Source organism: Apodemus sylvaticus, chromosome 8 (assembly GCF_947179515.1).
Source record: "Apodemus sylvaticus chromosome 8, mApoSyl1.1, whole genome shotgun sequence".
Classification (NCBI taxonomy): domain Eukaryota; kingdom Metazoa; phylum Chordata; class Mammalia; order Rodentia; family Muridae; genus Apodemus; species Apodemus sylvaticus.
In genome coordinates, this window is record NC_067479.1 from 69,972,273 (window position 1) to 69,986,880 (window position 14,608).

A 14,608-nucleotide genomic window follows, 5' to 3' on the forward strand; every position below is an offset into this window, starting at 1 on the left:
AGAGAGAGAGAGAGAGAGAGAGAGAGAGAGAGAGCGCACTCCAGGGACAAAGTAGAATGAGGGAGGACCTGCCGGAAGAGGCTGCAGTTCAAAGGCTAATAGAGGGCTTGAGAACTGAGGACTAAGGACTGCACACACGCAGCCCATGGTGGAGTTCTTGCCTAGCATTTCTGAAACCAGACTCATCCCTAGTACTGAGCGAGGGGCCTGATGGCCCACACTTGTGATCCCAGAGCGTGGGAGGGGAAGCAGGAGAATCAGAAGTTTCAAGCCACATAGGGAGTTCAAAGCCAGTGTATGTAAGACGCTGACTGTAATAGGGAGAAGGTGGGAGAGAGGGAGGGAAGGAGGTGGCAGTCATGCACACATGTTAACTAGGAGAAACCAGTGATCACACTGGAAAAGAATGTACTCTTGGTATATTATCTAGCTCAACACCATTGGTTCCAGTTATCCAAAATGTGGATTCCAACGACATCAGGAGATGAAGGGAGAAGGCATGTGTCAGAGCAGAGTGTGCGCCGTAGAAACAGATGATTAGAGAGTGGTTCTAAACATAGTGACAGGTGTGGGGCGAGAGGACCAAAGAAACCAAGAACTAAAGAAATGGAAGATTTCTAAAAGCAAGGAGACATGGTCTTAGAGGCTTAACTTTCATTGTAAATGTGGTTGGTAGTTTGGGGGAGAGGTTCTTGGCTTAGGAAGCTGAGTTCCTATAGTACAGAAGCAGGACTTTGGTTTGCTACTTTGGAGGCAGGATTCAAAGGATCAATAGTTATTGAGAGTAGGGGAAGGAGAGAAAGGAAAAAGAAAAGAAAATGATTTTCTTCTAGAATGTCAAGGAAAACCAAACCGTAGGCCACTGATAGATAGTATGTGACGAGGAAGAGTTGTTTGCAGCCTCCCTGCAGGCAGCGCTTAGGACTCAGCCCCCCCCCCCCCCCTCTGCGATGCGGTGAAATCAGGCTCCATAATGTCCCTTGTCCATGGAGAAGCATGTAGATACAGACATGAATTCTGTCTTCAGAAACATTTTGAAGCTAGTGTTTATAAGTAAAAATTCAGCCAATGCTATGTAAACTAAATGTGAAATTCCTAAGCATCCTGGTTTCCTTAGTCAGAAAATGTTACTGATTTAAAGAATTTTGCGTACTTTCATACCATTTGCGATTTTGAATAGCAAATTTAGTTGTCATAATTTTGAAGGTTGCCTTGTTTTGAGTAATACGGACCATGATTAGTAAACCCTTCCAGATAAACCTAGCACATACAAGGCACTGAATTTAATTTCAGGAGTCCAAAGGAAGAAGAAAAACATTTAGCCAGGCCTGATAGATCACACTTGTGAAGTCAGCCTCTGAGGGGCTGAGGGAAAGAGGTGGAGAAATGGGCTGATCACAGAGGGAAACCAAACTGCTTTTTCACATTAACACCATCCTTCCCTTATAAATATAAATACATAAGTAAGGACCACCAAAACTGTAAGGAAAGTCACCAGTCAGAATGAAACAAAACATCAAAACTAGGGCTGGAGAGACTTCTCAGAGCACTGACTGCTCTTCCTGAGGTCTGAGTTCAATTCCCAGCAAGCACATGGTGGCTCACAACCTTCGATGTCCTTTTCTGGTGTGTCTGAAGAGAGCAACAGTGTACTCACATACATTAAATAAATAAATAAATAAATAAATAAATAAATAAATAAATCCTAAAAACAAAACAAAAAACAGCAAAACTAAAGCAACTCGTAACAAGGAACAAAGACAGTAACTTGGGAAACATGGAGGAGGTGAAGACAAGGGAAGCCTTGGAAACTACCAACCAGCCACAGCTATCTTCAGCATCCTCTGCCTCTGCCTCCCCTGCCTCCTCTGCCTCTGCATGTGTTTGGTGGTGGTCTACTCTTGAAGCTGAATCCGGTTCAGGTGGGGCTGCCATCAGGGGAGCATGGGCTGGTGTTAGCTTTGTGATATTAGCCCTTGATACTCAGTGCGTGGATTCTGTTGGTGCAGTGGGGAACTGTACCAATTTTAAACAACTTAAATGAAATGTGAATTGATGACAAGTTAAACATTCGTACAGTATTTAGGAGGTGTGAGTTGAAAGAAGTGTATATGAATTCTAAGATGGTGTCACCTGTTCCTGTTACAGCAGCTGAGCCAGTTCTGGTACAGTCAGGACACTGCTTTGCGACTTGCACGGGAAGCGATCGATGCTGCTGGGGAAGGCGGCAGGTGAGATACAAATTTCATTTCTTTTTCTCTTGTTTGAGGAACACATAGAAACACAGTCATGTCACTTAGGAAGCACAGGTGTATAAATGAATAATTTGAATATCCTTCCTAAATGAGATAGTTTCTTAAAAGTCTGAATTACGGGCTGGAGAGATAGCTCAGCGGTTAAGAGCACTGACTGCTCTTCTGAAGGTCTTGAGTTCAAAGCCCAGCAACCACATGGTGGCTCACAACCATCCGCAATGAGATCTGATGCCCTCTTCTTGAGTGTCTGAAGACAGCTACAGTGTACTTACATATAATAAATAAATAAATCCTTTAAAAAAAAAAAGACATTGAGAACCAGGAATTAGAGAAACTTCTACATATGCCAAGGGTAGGGATGGAGGAAGCACAGTTTCTACAAATACTCAAAAGGATGTTGGATTTCTTTTCTTTTTGAATGTTGGGTTTTGTTTTTGTTGTTGTTTTGTTGTTGTTTCAAGGCAGGGTTTCTCTGTAGTCCTGGCTGTCCTGGGACTGTCACTGTAGACCAGGCTGGCCTTGAGAGCTGCCTGCCTCTGTATCCACAGTGTCCGACTTGAATGTTGGATTTCTTTCTTTTTTTTTTTAAGATTTATTTTATTAATTATATGTAAGCACACTTATATGTCTTATATATAAGTGTGCTTACATATAATTCTCAATGTCTTGATGTGTAACTTTCCTCTATGGCACTGACCCAAGGGAGCCCCAATGTAGCCCTTTTATTTTTGCTTAATTTGAGGCTATCTTAAATTATTTCTTTGATTTCACCTATTGCTACTGCTGTTGGTATGTGTGTGTGTGTGTGTGTGTGTGTGTGTGTGTGTGTGTGTGTTTGATTCCTATTGCTCGTCCTGGAACTTGTCTTCCTTGAGGATGGGACATGACCTGTTGTCCTCCCCACTGTCCTCAGTGACCTGCTTCCTCCAGCTGTACCCCTCTACTAAAGTATCCACTTTCCCCTCAAAATAACACCCTGACTGGATACTAAGCTTTCAACTCCTGAGAACTGTCTCCTTCCTGCACGCCTTCTCAGTCAACACTGAAGTGATTTTTCCCGATTATTTGATATTGGATATCTATTGGACGTTAGGTGTTCTCCTGGCACATTTGCGAGCCCTGCCTCTTCCTTCATTCCTAAGGGTGGGTGGGACCCTTAGTATGCCTAAGGGTGGGCCTCATCTCTTCTTTCTGTTTGGCCTGGAGAGTAATTTCAGCATCTTCCAGTGAGTTGCCCTCCCAGTCCCTCTTTGAGCTGTGGCGTCTGTAGTGAGGGGATCAGGATGAGCTGTTTCCCCGACAGCTTCTAAGTCCATCCAGCGTCCAGGCAGGCTTCCCCTGATTCCTGCCTGAGGTTACACACACCTGGTGCTTGTGTTCTGGTCCCTTCTAACTTCTCCTGCTGTGGAGCTGGAATTGGAGCCCAGAACCTTGCTTGGCTGCATGTTTCTCCACTAGCTACACCTAGCCCTCTAGGTGAGAGGACTAGAGAGAACCATTCTGTCTTCTGTGCTGGGCATTTCCCTCCAAGCATCCGCCAAGCCACAGAACATTCCTCCAGGTCTTTCCAGTTACCGTAGGACATGGGGATATGAAAGAGAATCCTGGGAACAAGCTGTTTCTTAAATAGATCTCGGAACAACTTCTGTTTTTAGCCCCACCTTCACTCCCAGGTCTTGAGTTTCCTGGGTCTGCTTTACCCTGAGCCCCTTGGGGGAGCTTCGACGTAAGCCAGGGACTGCCCAACTCCCCTGGCTGCCAATGCCAGGCCAACTGAGCCAACTGTCTGCTCTTCAGCTTCCTAAGTACAGCACTTTACCCCTGTCTGCTCTTCACGTCCTCACCTTCTCTTCTGTCCCTTTGCTCTCAGAAATGTTGCCCAAACAAAACAAAGTGAAATTTTACTTGTTTGCTTAAGAGACTTGGATGAAGGATTACATCCAAATAAGTATGTTCCCAGCATCCACTTAGCAAGTCTAGATTTTCTGTCTTTTGAGTTTCTGTTGCTGTTTGTCTTGTCTTAGCTTCTTGGCTTTCAGCTGCTGATAAATATTTGAGATATTGGCTCATTCAGGAGTTGGTCACGGTGAGCTGGCCTTGGGAAGCAGCACCTATGGCAGAGGTGCTGAGGAAGCACGTTCCCACTGACGCAGCCCCCTCTCAGCCCTTCTAATGGCCAGAGACCAAGGGTTTATCTCTAACGGACATTTAAGGTTAAAGCGATAACAATTGGGAATAATATTTTCTTAGATACATTGGGTTTTCCCATTAATTATTAGCTTTACCATTACATTTTAATTGAACACAACTTTTTTCTTTTTAAGAGTTTTCATCTTCTTGCCTCCCTACCCCAAGTGCTTGGATTTTAGGTGTGTACTACCAAGCCTGACACCTTTTTTTCCTGAAAGGTGAGTTAGTGTTTACTGTAAAGACAACATGTAGTGGGCTGTACTGTGTGCCCCTCCCCTGTGACTCTCAGCATCACAGCTGTGGTCACACATCTGGGAGCAACTACTCTTAAACTCTTTATTTTCTTGGATTATAGTTTTGATGTTTGTTTGTTTTACTTTTATTAGTTCCTTGAGAATTGTGTATAAGGCATTTTGACTATACTCACTAGCCTACTCCTCCCAGGCATCCCCACCCCCCCCCACCTACCCAATTTTATGTCTTCTTTTCTTTTCTTAAGCCATCAGGTACAGTTTGAATAGAATATGGCCTTCACTGGAGTGTGTTCAGCCTTTACGGGCTGTGGCCTTAAAGAAAGCTGACACTCCTGAGTCCAGCAGCTGTCAGCTCCTTAGCTAGAGGTGGAACTTGGTACCCACCCCCCTCTCTGCACTAGAGTTGTGTCTGGCCTGAACCTGCACATATCCTTTTGCTGTTGTTTTGTTTATGTGTTGAGTTAGCACCTCATTGTAGAGCTCTGGCTGTCCTGAAATTCGATGCATTAGACCAGGCTGACTTTGAACTCACAGAGGTCTGAGCCACCACACCCAGCTTTCGGTAACGGTTTTGAGCATGCTGTCTCTAGTGCTGTGAATTTGCATTTTAACTATCCTGTATTCAGAAAACACTTTTCTTGTAGTCATCCACCACCCCTGGCTCTTACAGTCTTCCAGCCTCTTCTTCCCCTGAGGGAGGATGGCACAGATCTCCCACTTAGGGCTTATTCTCTGCACAGTAAAGTTGCCACTGAGGAGGAGCCAGGCACTGGGGTGAAGTCATCCTGCAGGGCCTGGCCAAGGAGGTTTCTGCATGCAGTCCCTCTGGTTCCACTGTCACAAACCTCTACTTATTTTCATGAGGAGCAGGGTTCTCTCCTGCCTCAAGGCTCCTTCTGCCTTTTTGCCCATTGCAAAGGCATTGTACAAGGGGGACATGCCCTTCCCAGGCACTACACATAACCACAGGAGAGCTTACTGTCTGTTGCATGAGTACTTGACTTATAAAACCTTCACAGCCTCTGTAAAAAGCATGTCAGGTTGGAGAGACAGGTAGGAGTTGAGAGTGTTAGCTGCTCTTGCAGAGGTCCTGTATTAGGTTCTAGGCACTGATATGGTAGCTCACAACTACCTATAACTCCAGTTCCAAAGGATCTGACATTCTCTAATGGCCTCTGAAGACTATGTATGCATTCATGTACACACATCCATGTACACACCCAAATATACACACACACACACATACATACATACATACATACATACATACATATAAACATACAAACAAAACAAAGAAGGGCTGGAGAGATGCTTTGCTGTTAAGTTAAAAGCACTGGCTGCTCTTTCAGAGGGTCTGGATTCAAACCACCACCCACATAGCTCACAGCTATCTATAACTCCAGTTGGAAAGGATCCAGTGCCTTCTCTGGCCTCCATGGGCACCAGGTATGCACGTGGTACACAGAAAACACCATACATATAAAGTAAAAAGATTTTACGTCTTTAAAAAGAAAAAGGAGGACTGGAGAGATGGCTCAGCGGTCAAGAGCACTAGTCAGACTGCTCTTCCAGATGTCCTGAGTTCACAGAGTGTTAGCTGTTCTTGCAGACGCCCTGCATTGTGCTCTAGGAACTGACATGGAGGCTCACAACCATCTGTAATGGGATCTGATGCCCTCTTCTGGTGTGTCTGAAGACAGTGATAGTGTACTCACACACATAAAACAAATAAATAGTTCTTTAAAAAGAAAAGAAAGAAAAAAAGGAGAAAGAAACATATCTCATTTTAGAAGCTTAAGTTTAAAATTAACTCCTTTTCAAAATATACTTCTTTCTCTCTGTACTGTTCTATATATGATGTGTGTATACTTGTGTCTGTGTGTACTGTTTATATGTGATGTCTGTATACTTGTGTCTGTCTGTACTGTTTATATGTGATGTGTATATACTTGTGTCTGTCTATACTGTTTATATGTGATATGTGTATACTTGTGTCTGTCTGTACTGTTTATATGTGATGTGTATATACTTGTGTCTGTCTGTACTGTTTATATGTGATGTGTGTATACTTGTGTCTGTCTGTACTGTTTATATGTGATGTGTATATACTTGTTTCTGTCTGTACTGTTTATATGTGATGTGTGTATACTTGTGTCTGTCTGTACTGTTTATATGTGATGTGTCTGTACTGTTTATATGTGATGTGTATATACTTGTGTCTGACTGTACTGTTTATATGTGATGTATATATACTTGTGTCTGTCTGTACTGTTTATATGTGATGTGTGTATACTTGTTTCTGTCTGTACTGTTTATATGTGATGTGTGTATACTTGTTTTTGTGTGAGGGTACAAGCATACCACAGCACACACGAGGAGGCCAGGGACCAGCCTTGGGTCTCCATCTCATCGTCTACTTTACATGGGTTCCAGGCATGCAAAATAAGGTCCTCGGGCTTTCCTTAGCAATGCTTTACCTGTGGAGCCATCTCTCTGGCCCTTAAGTCTTTTTAAATTGGTAAGACATGTATATAACACAAATCTAGAAGTTACAAAAGAGAGAGAGAATAGGCTAGAAAGTCTAGCCTGTTTTCCTTGTAGTCCAGGGCCCAGTCCTCTCCCAGAGTCACCTATAGTTCTACACCCAAGACAGCAGGGGTGGTGGCACACCTGTAACCCCAGCACTAAGGAGGTGCGGGCAGGAGGATCAGAAGTTCATTGTCACCACTGCTAAGTAGTGAGTTTGAGACTAACCTGGAACACATGAAATCCCATCTCAAACAAACAAACAAACAAACAAACAAAACTAAGATTGGGCTAGAATTCACCCTGAAATAATAGGTGCATTCAGGCTTTGGGTTATCCATGTCTAACGTTAATCATGTGTCCTTGATACTTTTTCTATTTTTTCCATAAACATAAGTATAGTCTTTCAGCCTCAAAATTGTGAGTTATAGGAATTTTTTGGTTTAGTTTGGTTTGGTTTTGGTTTTATGAGACAGGGTTTCTTTGTGTAACAGAGCCCTGGCTATCCTGGAACTTTCTCTGTAGACCAGGCTAACTTCAAACTCACTGGGATTCTCCTGCGTCTGCCTCCCAAGTGCAGGGATTAAAGGCATGTGCCACCATGCCTGGCTGGAATTAGCCTTGTAATACTAGGTCCCTGAGGAGTGAAGCCTGTAAACTTTTCTTTAAACATTGCTAACATTTACTTACACCGTTACTTCCTTTAAGAAAATGTGAGCTTACTTTGTTCAAGGAAATTTTGGTCTCTATATTAGCAAGAAAGACATCTTAAGAGTTTCTTTCTAAGAGATAGAGCTGATGAGTTTATAAATCCTACACTTAATATTTGGAGTGGTTTTGGTTTTTGTTTCATGGTTTTGTTTTTTTCACCCCTGAGGAACTAAGGGTGAAAATGGCAGCTGCCAGTGTTAACCTGAATTCCGTTATTAGTGGCTTTATATATAGCACGGGTGTCTGGCCTTTCCATCCTTGTGTCCAATGTATTTGTTGCTCTCACCAAGAAAACTTGAAGTTTGAGCATCTGTAATAAATGCTGTTTACAAACACTGACATTTGGAAGGAAAATTGAGATCTTTGGTGTAATTTCATCCAACATGAAAAATGGGCACTGTACTTGATGCCCTAGTAGTCATGGGAACTGACAAAAATGACTTACAAAGTAAACAGGGCAGCCTTCCCAAAACCTATACACTGGAAACCATGCAGCTTAAGGGGGTGAGCCTTCAGGAGATGTGCCGGGTCCTTACGTATAGTGCCTTCGAAAGAGCCTAACAAACATTCATGGAATCTGCCTCTTAGGGAATAAGCATATTACATGTTAGTTGTTTTAGAAAAGGATCAGATGCAAAAGTCACAGATACATACAGTAAAATATGTCATAGACTTCACATGGATGCAGGTGTATTATATGGTGGTACAGCTTGTATACAACTGGATGTATGTAAATTTCCTGTATGTGAAAATATGGTTAATATGGGGTACAGAATAAGCTTAAGTTTTAAGTGGAACCAAATTAAAATACCTTTTTTCTAGAATTAGAAAAAGCAAGCAAACAAACAATTCCCGAGCACAGAGACTTTTAAGAAGTTTTCATTCCCCATTCCTGACCTCACCTCACGGTATGTACTTGCTTCCAGAATCGCATGCGTGAGCGCGCCCAGTGTGTACCAGAAGCTCCGGGAGCTTCGTAGGGAGGACATCTCTGCATACATCTTTGAATACGACAGAAGATTCGCCATATATGGAGATGAATTTATCTTCTACGATTACAACAACCCCCGGGAGCTGCCTGAGAGAATCAACTCGCAGAGCTTCGACATCGTGGTTGCAGACCCTCCTTACCTGTCTGAGGAATGTCTCAGGAAGACATCGGAAACAATCCAGTTCCTGACACGCGGCAAGATTCTGCTGTGCACAGGTAGGTGCCGCCTTCACATCCTCTAAGAGCCTCTGTCAGGTGCTGGGTTTAAGAGTTCCCAGAAGGCCGGGTGGTGGTGGCGCACGCCTGTAATCCCAGCACTTGGGAGGCAGAGGCAGGCGGATTTCTGAGTTCAAGGCCAGCCTGGTCTACAGAGTGAGTTCCAGGACAGCCAGGGCTACACAGAGAAACCCTGTCTCGAAACCTCCCCCCCCCCCCCAAAAAAAAGAGTTCCCAGAAATGTTGGAACTGCATCCTGCATATTTACTGCATGACCTAACCAAGTTATGTGACGTCTCTGTGCCCCAGAGGGCCACTGTGAATCGAGTGATGTAAGGCACATAAAGTGTTTAACATGGTCTGACCTGTGCACATGTGGATACATGTTAGCTATTCCTTCTGTCTAGCCACCACCATTATGGGCACACATGCACATGGAACACCTGTGCACCCGACAACACACACAGACCCACAACAGGAAGTAGTGGGGAAAGCACACACTTTGCAAGTATAGAGGGAGTAAAGGCTGTATCCTGTGTGCAGCGGGATATTCCGGGGCCTTCATCAGGGCCCGCTCGCAGCTCCGACCGGCCATGCTTAGGGTCGCTTCTGACTCTAAGCTCACTTGGTCTGTTCTTTGCAGGAGCCATCATGGAAGAGCAGGCAGCTCGGCTCCTAGGTGTGAAGATGTGCAAGTTTATTCCACAGCATTCCCGAAACTTGGCCAATGAGTTCCGCTGTTATACAAACTATGAGTCTGGGCTGGACTGTGAAGCCTAAATTCACATGGCAACAGTTTTAATAAAGGACTCCACATCCATTTCCCAATTCTCATCCTGTGGAAACATCATGACTTCCTCTCCCTGCCCTGGCTGGGACTCCCCTGGCTTATTTTTCAAAATAAAATAAAACTTCTCATTGCTAATTCTATCATGAGGTTGAGATTCTTACACCAACCCAGATCTGTGAACTTAGACTGAAGAGAAATGCTGGAAGCTGTCTAATTGTTCAACGTGTGAAACCAGAATGGCAGGCTCTTGCCTGCCCAGTGGGCTGAGGGCTCTGGCAACTTCTCGGAGACCTGACCTACCTCCATGAAGCAGGACGGTCCACGGCCAGCGTTCCATCCGTCTCCTCCTGCGTCCCATTTCCCCTTCAGCTCTGAGAGCTCTGGTGAATGTAGCACTGATATCCCAGGATGAGGCGCCTCATCCCAGACCGGGAAAGGATGGCAGTGCCAAGCCAAACTTCCTAACCACGCAACAGACCTGGGGTGTGCTGGAGCCTGGCTCTTACAGCTATCTACATCCTTCCGTACTCCAGAAGACCACACGGAAGCCAAGGGACAACTGTCTGCAATTCCAGCACTAGGGAGGTTGAGGCAGGAGGATTTTGAGTCCAGTCCGGGTCACAGAGAGAGACTCTCCAAACAAAAGCAGGGGTGTGTACGAATTGGAGAGCTCTTAAGGGATGTCATGCCAGGTGGAGAAGCCCACACGATACTTGAGAATGGAGAACAGCAGAGCAGTGCTGGGATTAGCACGGGTGTGGGCAAAGGAGGCTGAGTGTGGCCACAAGGGGCCTTCTCTGTGGTACTGACATGTTCTGTCCGTCCTGTGGTAGCCTCACAAATCTGTGATCACATTACATCATGCACGTGAATCTGGCTGACTCCAAGTGGCATCCAAGGACAGAGACGTCAGTGACATCACACTATAGTTACCCAACATACTATCAGACAGTCAGTGACGTCACACTATAGTTACCCAACATACTATCAGACAGTCAGTGACATCACACTATAGTTACCCAACATACTATCAGACAGTCAGTGACGTCACACTATAGTTACCCAACATACTATCAGACAGTCAGTGACATCACACTATAGTTACCCAACATACTATCAGACAGTCAGTGACGTCACACTATAGTTACCCAACATACTATCAGACAGTCAGTGACGTCACACTATAGTTACCCAACATACTATCAGACAGTCAGTGACGTCACACTATAGTTACCCAACATACTATCAGACAGTCAGTGACGTCACACTATAGTTACCCAACATACTATCAGACAGTCAGTGACGTCACACTATAGTTACCCAACATACTATCAGACAGTCAGTGACGTCACACTATAGTTACCCAACATACTATCAGACAGTCAGTGACATCACACTATAGTTACCCAACATACTATCAGACAGTCAGTGACATCACACTATAGTTACCCAACATACTATCAGACAGTCAGTGACATCACACTATAGTTACCCAACATACTATCAGACAGTCAGTGACGTCACACTATAGTTACCCAACATACTATCAGACAGTCAGTGACGTCACACTATAGTTACCCAACATACTATCAGACAGTCAGTGACGTCACACTATAGTTACCCAACATACTATCAGACAGTCAGTGACGTCACACTATAGTTACCCAACATACTATCAGACAGTCAGTGACGTCACACTATAGTTACCCAACATACTATCAGACAGTCAGTGACATCACACTATAGTTACCCAACATACTATCAGACAGTCAGTGACATCACACTATAGTTACCCAACATACTATCAGACAGTCAGTGACATCACACTATAGTTACCCAACATACTATCAGACAGTCAGTGACGTCACACTATAGTTACCCAACATACTATCAGACAGTCAGTGACATCACACTATAGTTACCCAACATACTATCAGACAGTCAGTGACGTCACACTATAGTTACCCAACATACTATCAGACAGTCAGTGACATCACACTATAGTTACCCAACATACTATCAGACAGTCAGTGACATCACACTATAGTTACCCAACATACTATCAGACAGTCAGTGACGTCACACTATAGTTACCCAACATACTATCAGACAGTCAGTGACATCACACTATAGTTACCCAACATACTATCAGACAGTCAGTGACGTCACACTATAGTTACCCAACATACTATCAGACAGTCAGTGACATCACACTATAGTTACCCAACATACTATCAGACAGTCAGTGACGTCACACTATAGTTACCCAACATACTATCAGACAGTCAGTGACATCACACTATAGTTACCCAACATACTATCAGACAGTCAGTGACATCACACTATAGTTACCCAACATACTATCAGACAGTCAGTGACATCACACTATAGTTACCCAACATACTATCAGACAGTCAGTGACATCACACTATAGTTACCCAACATACTATCAGACAGTCAGTGACGTCACACTATAGTTACCCAACATACTATCAGACAGTCAGTGACATCACACTATAGTTACCCAACATACTATCAGACAGTCAGTGACATCACACTATAGTTACCCAACATACTATCAGACAGTCAGTGACATCACACTATAGTTACCCAACATACTATCAGACAGTCAGTGACATCACACTATAGTTACCCAACATACTATCAGACAGTCAGTGACGTCACACTATAGTTACCCAACATACTATCAGACAGTCAGTGACATCACACTATAGTTACCCAACATACTATCAGACAGTCAGTGACATCACACTATAGTTACCCAACATACTATCAGACAGTCAGTGACATCACACTATAGTTACCCAACATACTATCAGACAGTCAGTGACATCACACTATAGTTTACCCAACATACTATCAGACAGTCAGTGACATCACACTATAGTTACCCAACATACTATCAGACAGTCAGTGACATCACACTATAGTTACCCAACATACTATCAGACAGTCAGTGACATCACACTATAGTTACCCAACATACTATCAGACAGTCAGTGACATCACACTATAGTTACCCAACATACTATCAGACAGTCAGTGACGTCACACTATAGTTACCCAACATACTATCAGACAGTCAGTGACATCACACTATAGTTACCCAACATACTATCAGACAGTCAGTGACATCACACTATAGTTACCCAACATACTATCAGACAGTCAGTGACGTCACACTATAGTTACCCAACATACTATCAGACAGTCAGTGACATCACACTATAGTTACCCAACATACTATCAGACAGTCAGTGACATCACACTATAGTTACCCAATATACTATCAGACAGTCAGTGACATCACACTATAGTTACCCAACATACTATCAGACAGTCAGTGACGTCACACTATAGTTACCCAACATACTATCAGACAGTCAGTGACGTCACACTATAGTTACCCAACATACTATCAGGGTGCAAAGCCTCAGGCCTTCCCTCCATACGTCAAGAACTGAACTCTAGCTGGACAATGGAAGGATTTCTGGGGCTTAGACAATAGCCAGCTTTCCTCAGGAACTTGTGGAACCAACTTTCCATCCCCAAGAGGAGTCCGTGCCCCAGCCACTCATCCTCTGTATAATCCACGTGGTCCGTCCATCCCGAGCTCTCGCTGTCCAGGTACTTGCGGTTCTCTACTCTCTTGCTGTCTGCCTGTGCTCTGTCTCTTACTAACTCCATTACTCTCTCCGTTTCCCCAGCCCTGGACGTGTTCAGTCTGCTTTCTTTCCTTTGCTCTGGACTCCTCCAGATGCCCCTTGATATATCCTGTCTTACCCACTGTAAAAATCCTGCTCCTAATAGAGCGGCCGTGTTGCCAATTTCTGTACTTTGCCCCTTCGTGGGAAATGAGTTCAGGGTTCACAAGATCACCTTGTGGTTTGGTAACTTTTGAGACCAACAATCATGTCAAAATTGGAAAAGAAGAAGAGGAAGGGGAAGGAGGGGGGAGGAGGAGGAGGAGGAGGAGGAGGAGGAGGAGGAGGAAACCCCTCTATCTGGGAAAGAATGTTGTCTTAGTTAGGGTTTTACTGCTGTGAACAGACATCATGATCAAGGCAAGTCTTATAAATGACAACATTTAATTGGGGCTGGCTTACAGGTTCAGAGGTTCAGTCCATTGTCATCAAGGCTGAAACATCCAGGCAGGCATGGTGCAGGAGGAGCTGAGGGTTCTACATCTTTACCCAAGGGAAGCCAGGAACTGACTGGGCATCCTCAGGCAGCTAGGAGGAAGATCTCCAAGCCCAACCCCACAGTGACACACCTCCTCCAACAAGGCCACACCTTCTAACGAGCCACTCCCTGGGACGAGCATATACAAACCATCACAGATGTCTTTCTTTGACCAAAAGGATGTCACATATCCCCGCCACACTGACCAGCTTCTCCGCTGGACACCTTGTCCAGGCAGACGCTGCTCTGGCATCTAGTCCTTGGGCACATGTTGTACATTGTCTAAAATGTTCTTTAAGCAATAGTCCCTCCCTTATTGTTTCCATGTAAACCAATTTGCCACAAATTCCTTAAGTGAGAAACAAACATTAAGTGACAAATTATGTGTAGAAATGAAATGTCCAATTTAAGAATTTGTGAACAGCTAAGAGCAGAGAGATAAGAAACAGAATTGTCCTATAAGTGGCATTTT

At 44.1% G+C, this 14,608-nt stretch overlaps 1 protein-coding gene across 1 annotated transcript in view; it reads left to right on the forward strand.

Annotated features, from left to right (window-relative positions):
• The window catches only part of Eef1akmt1 (EEF1A lysine methyltransferase 1), a 19,928-nt gene extending 9,855 nt beyond the window's left edge, over positions 1-10,073 (forward strand). The window contains exons 3-5 of the mRNA XM_052191346.1: positions 2,149-2,231; positions 8,863-9,143; positions 9,787-10,073. Of these exons, the coding sequence (XP_052047306.1) occupies positions 2,149-2,231; positions 8,863-9,143; positions 9,787-9,923 (501 nt within the window). The 3' untranslated portion in view covers positions 9,924-10,073. The remainder of the gene's footprint in view (positions 1-2,148; positions 2,232-8,862; positions 9,144-9,786) is intronic.
• The last annotated feature ends 4,535 nt before the right edge of the window (positions 10,074-14,608 follow it).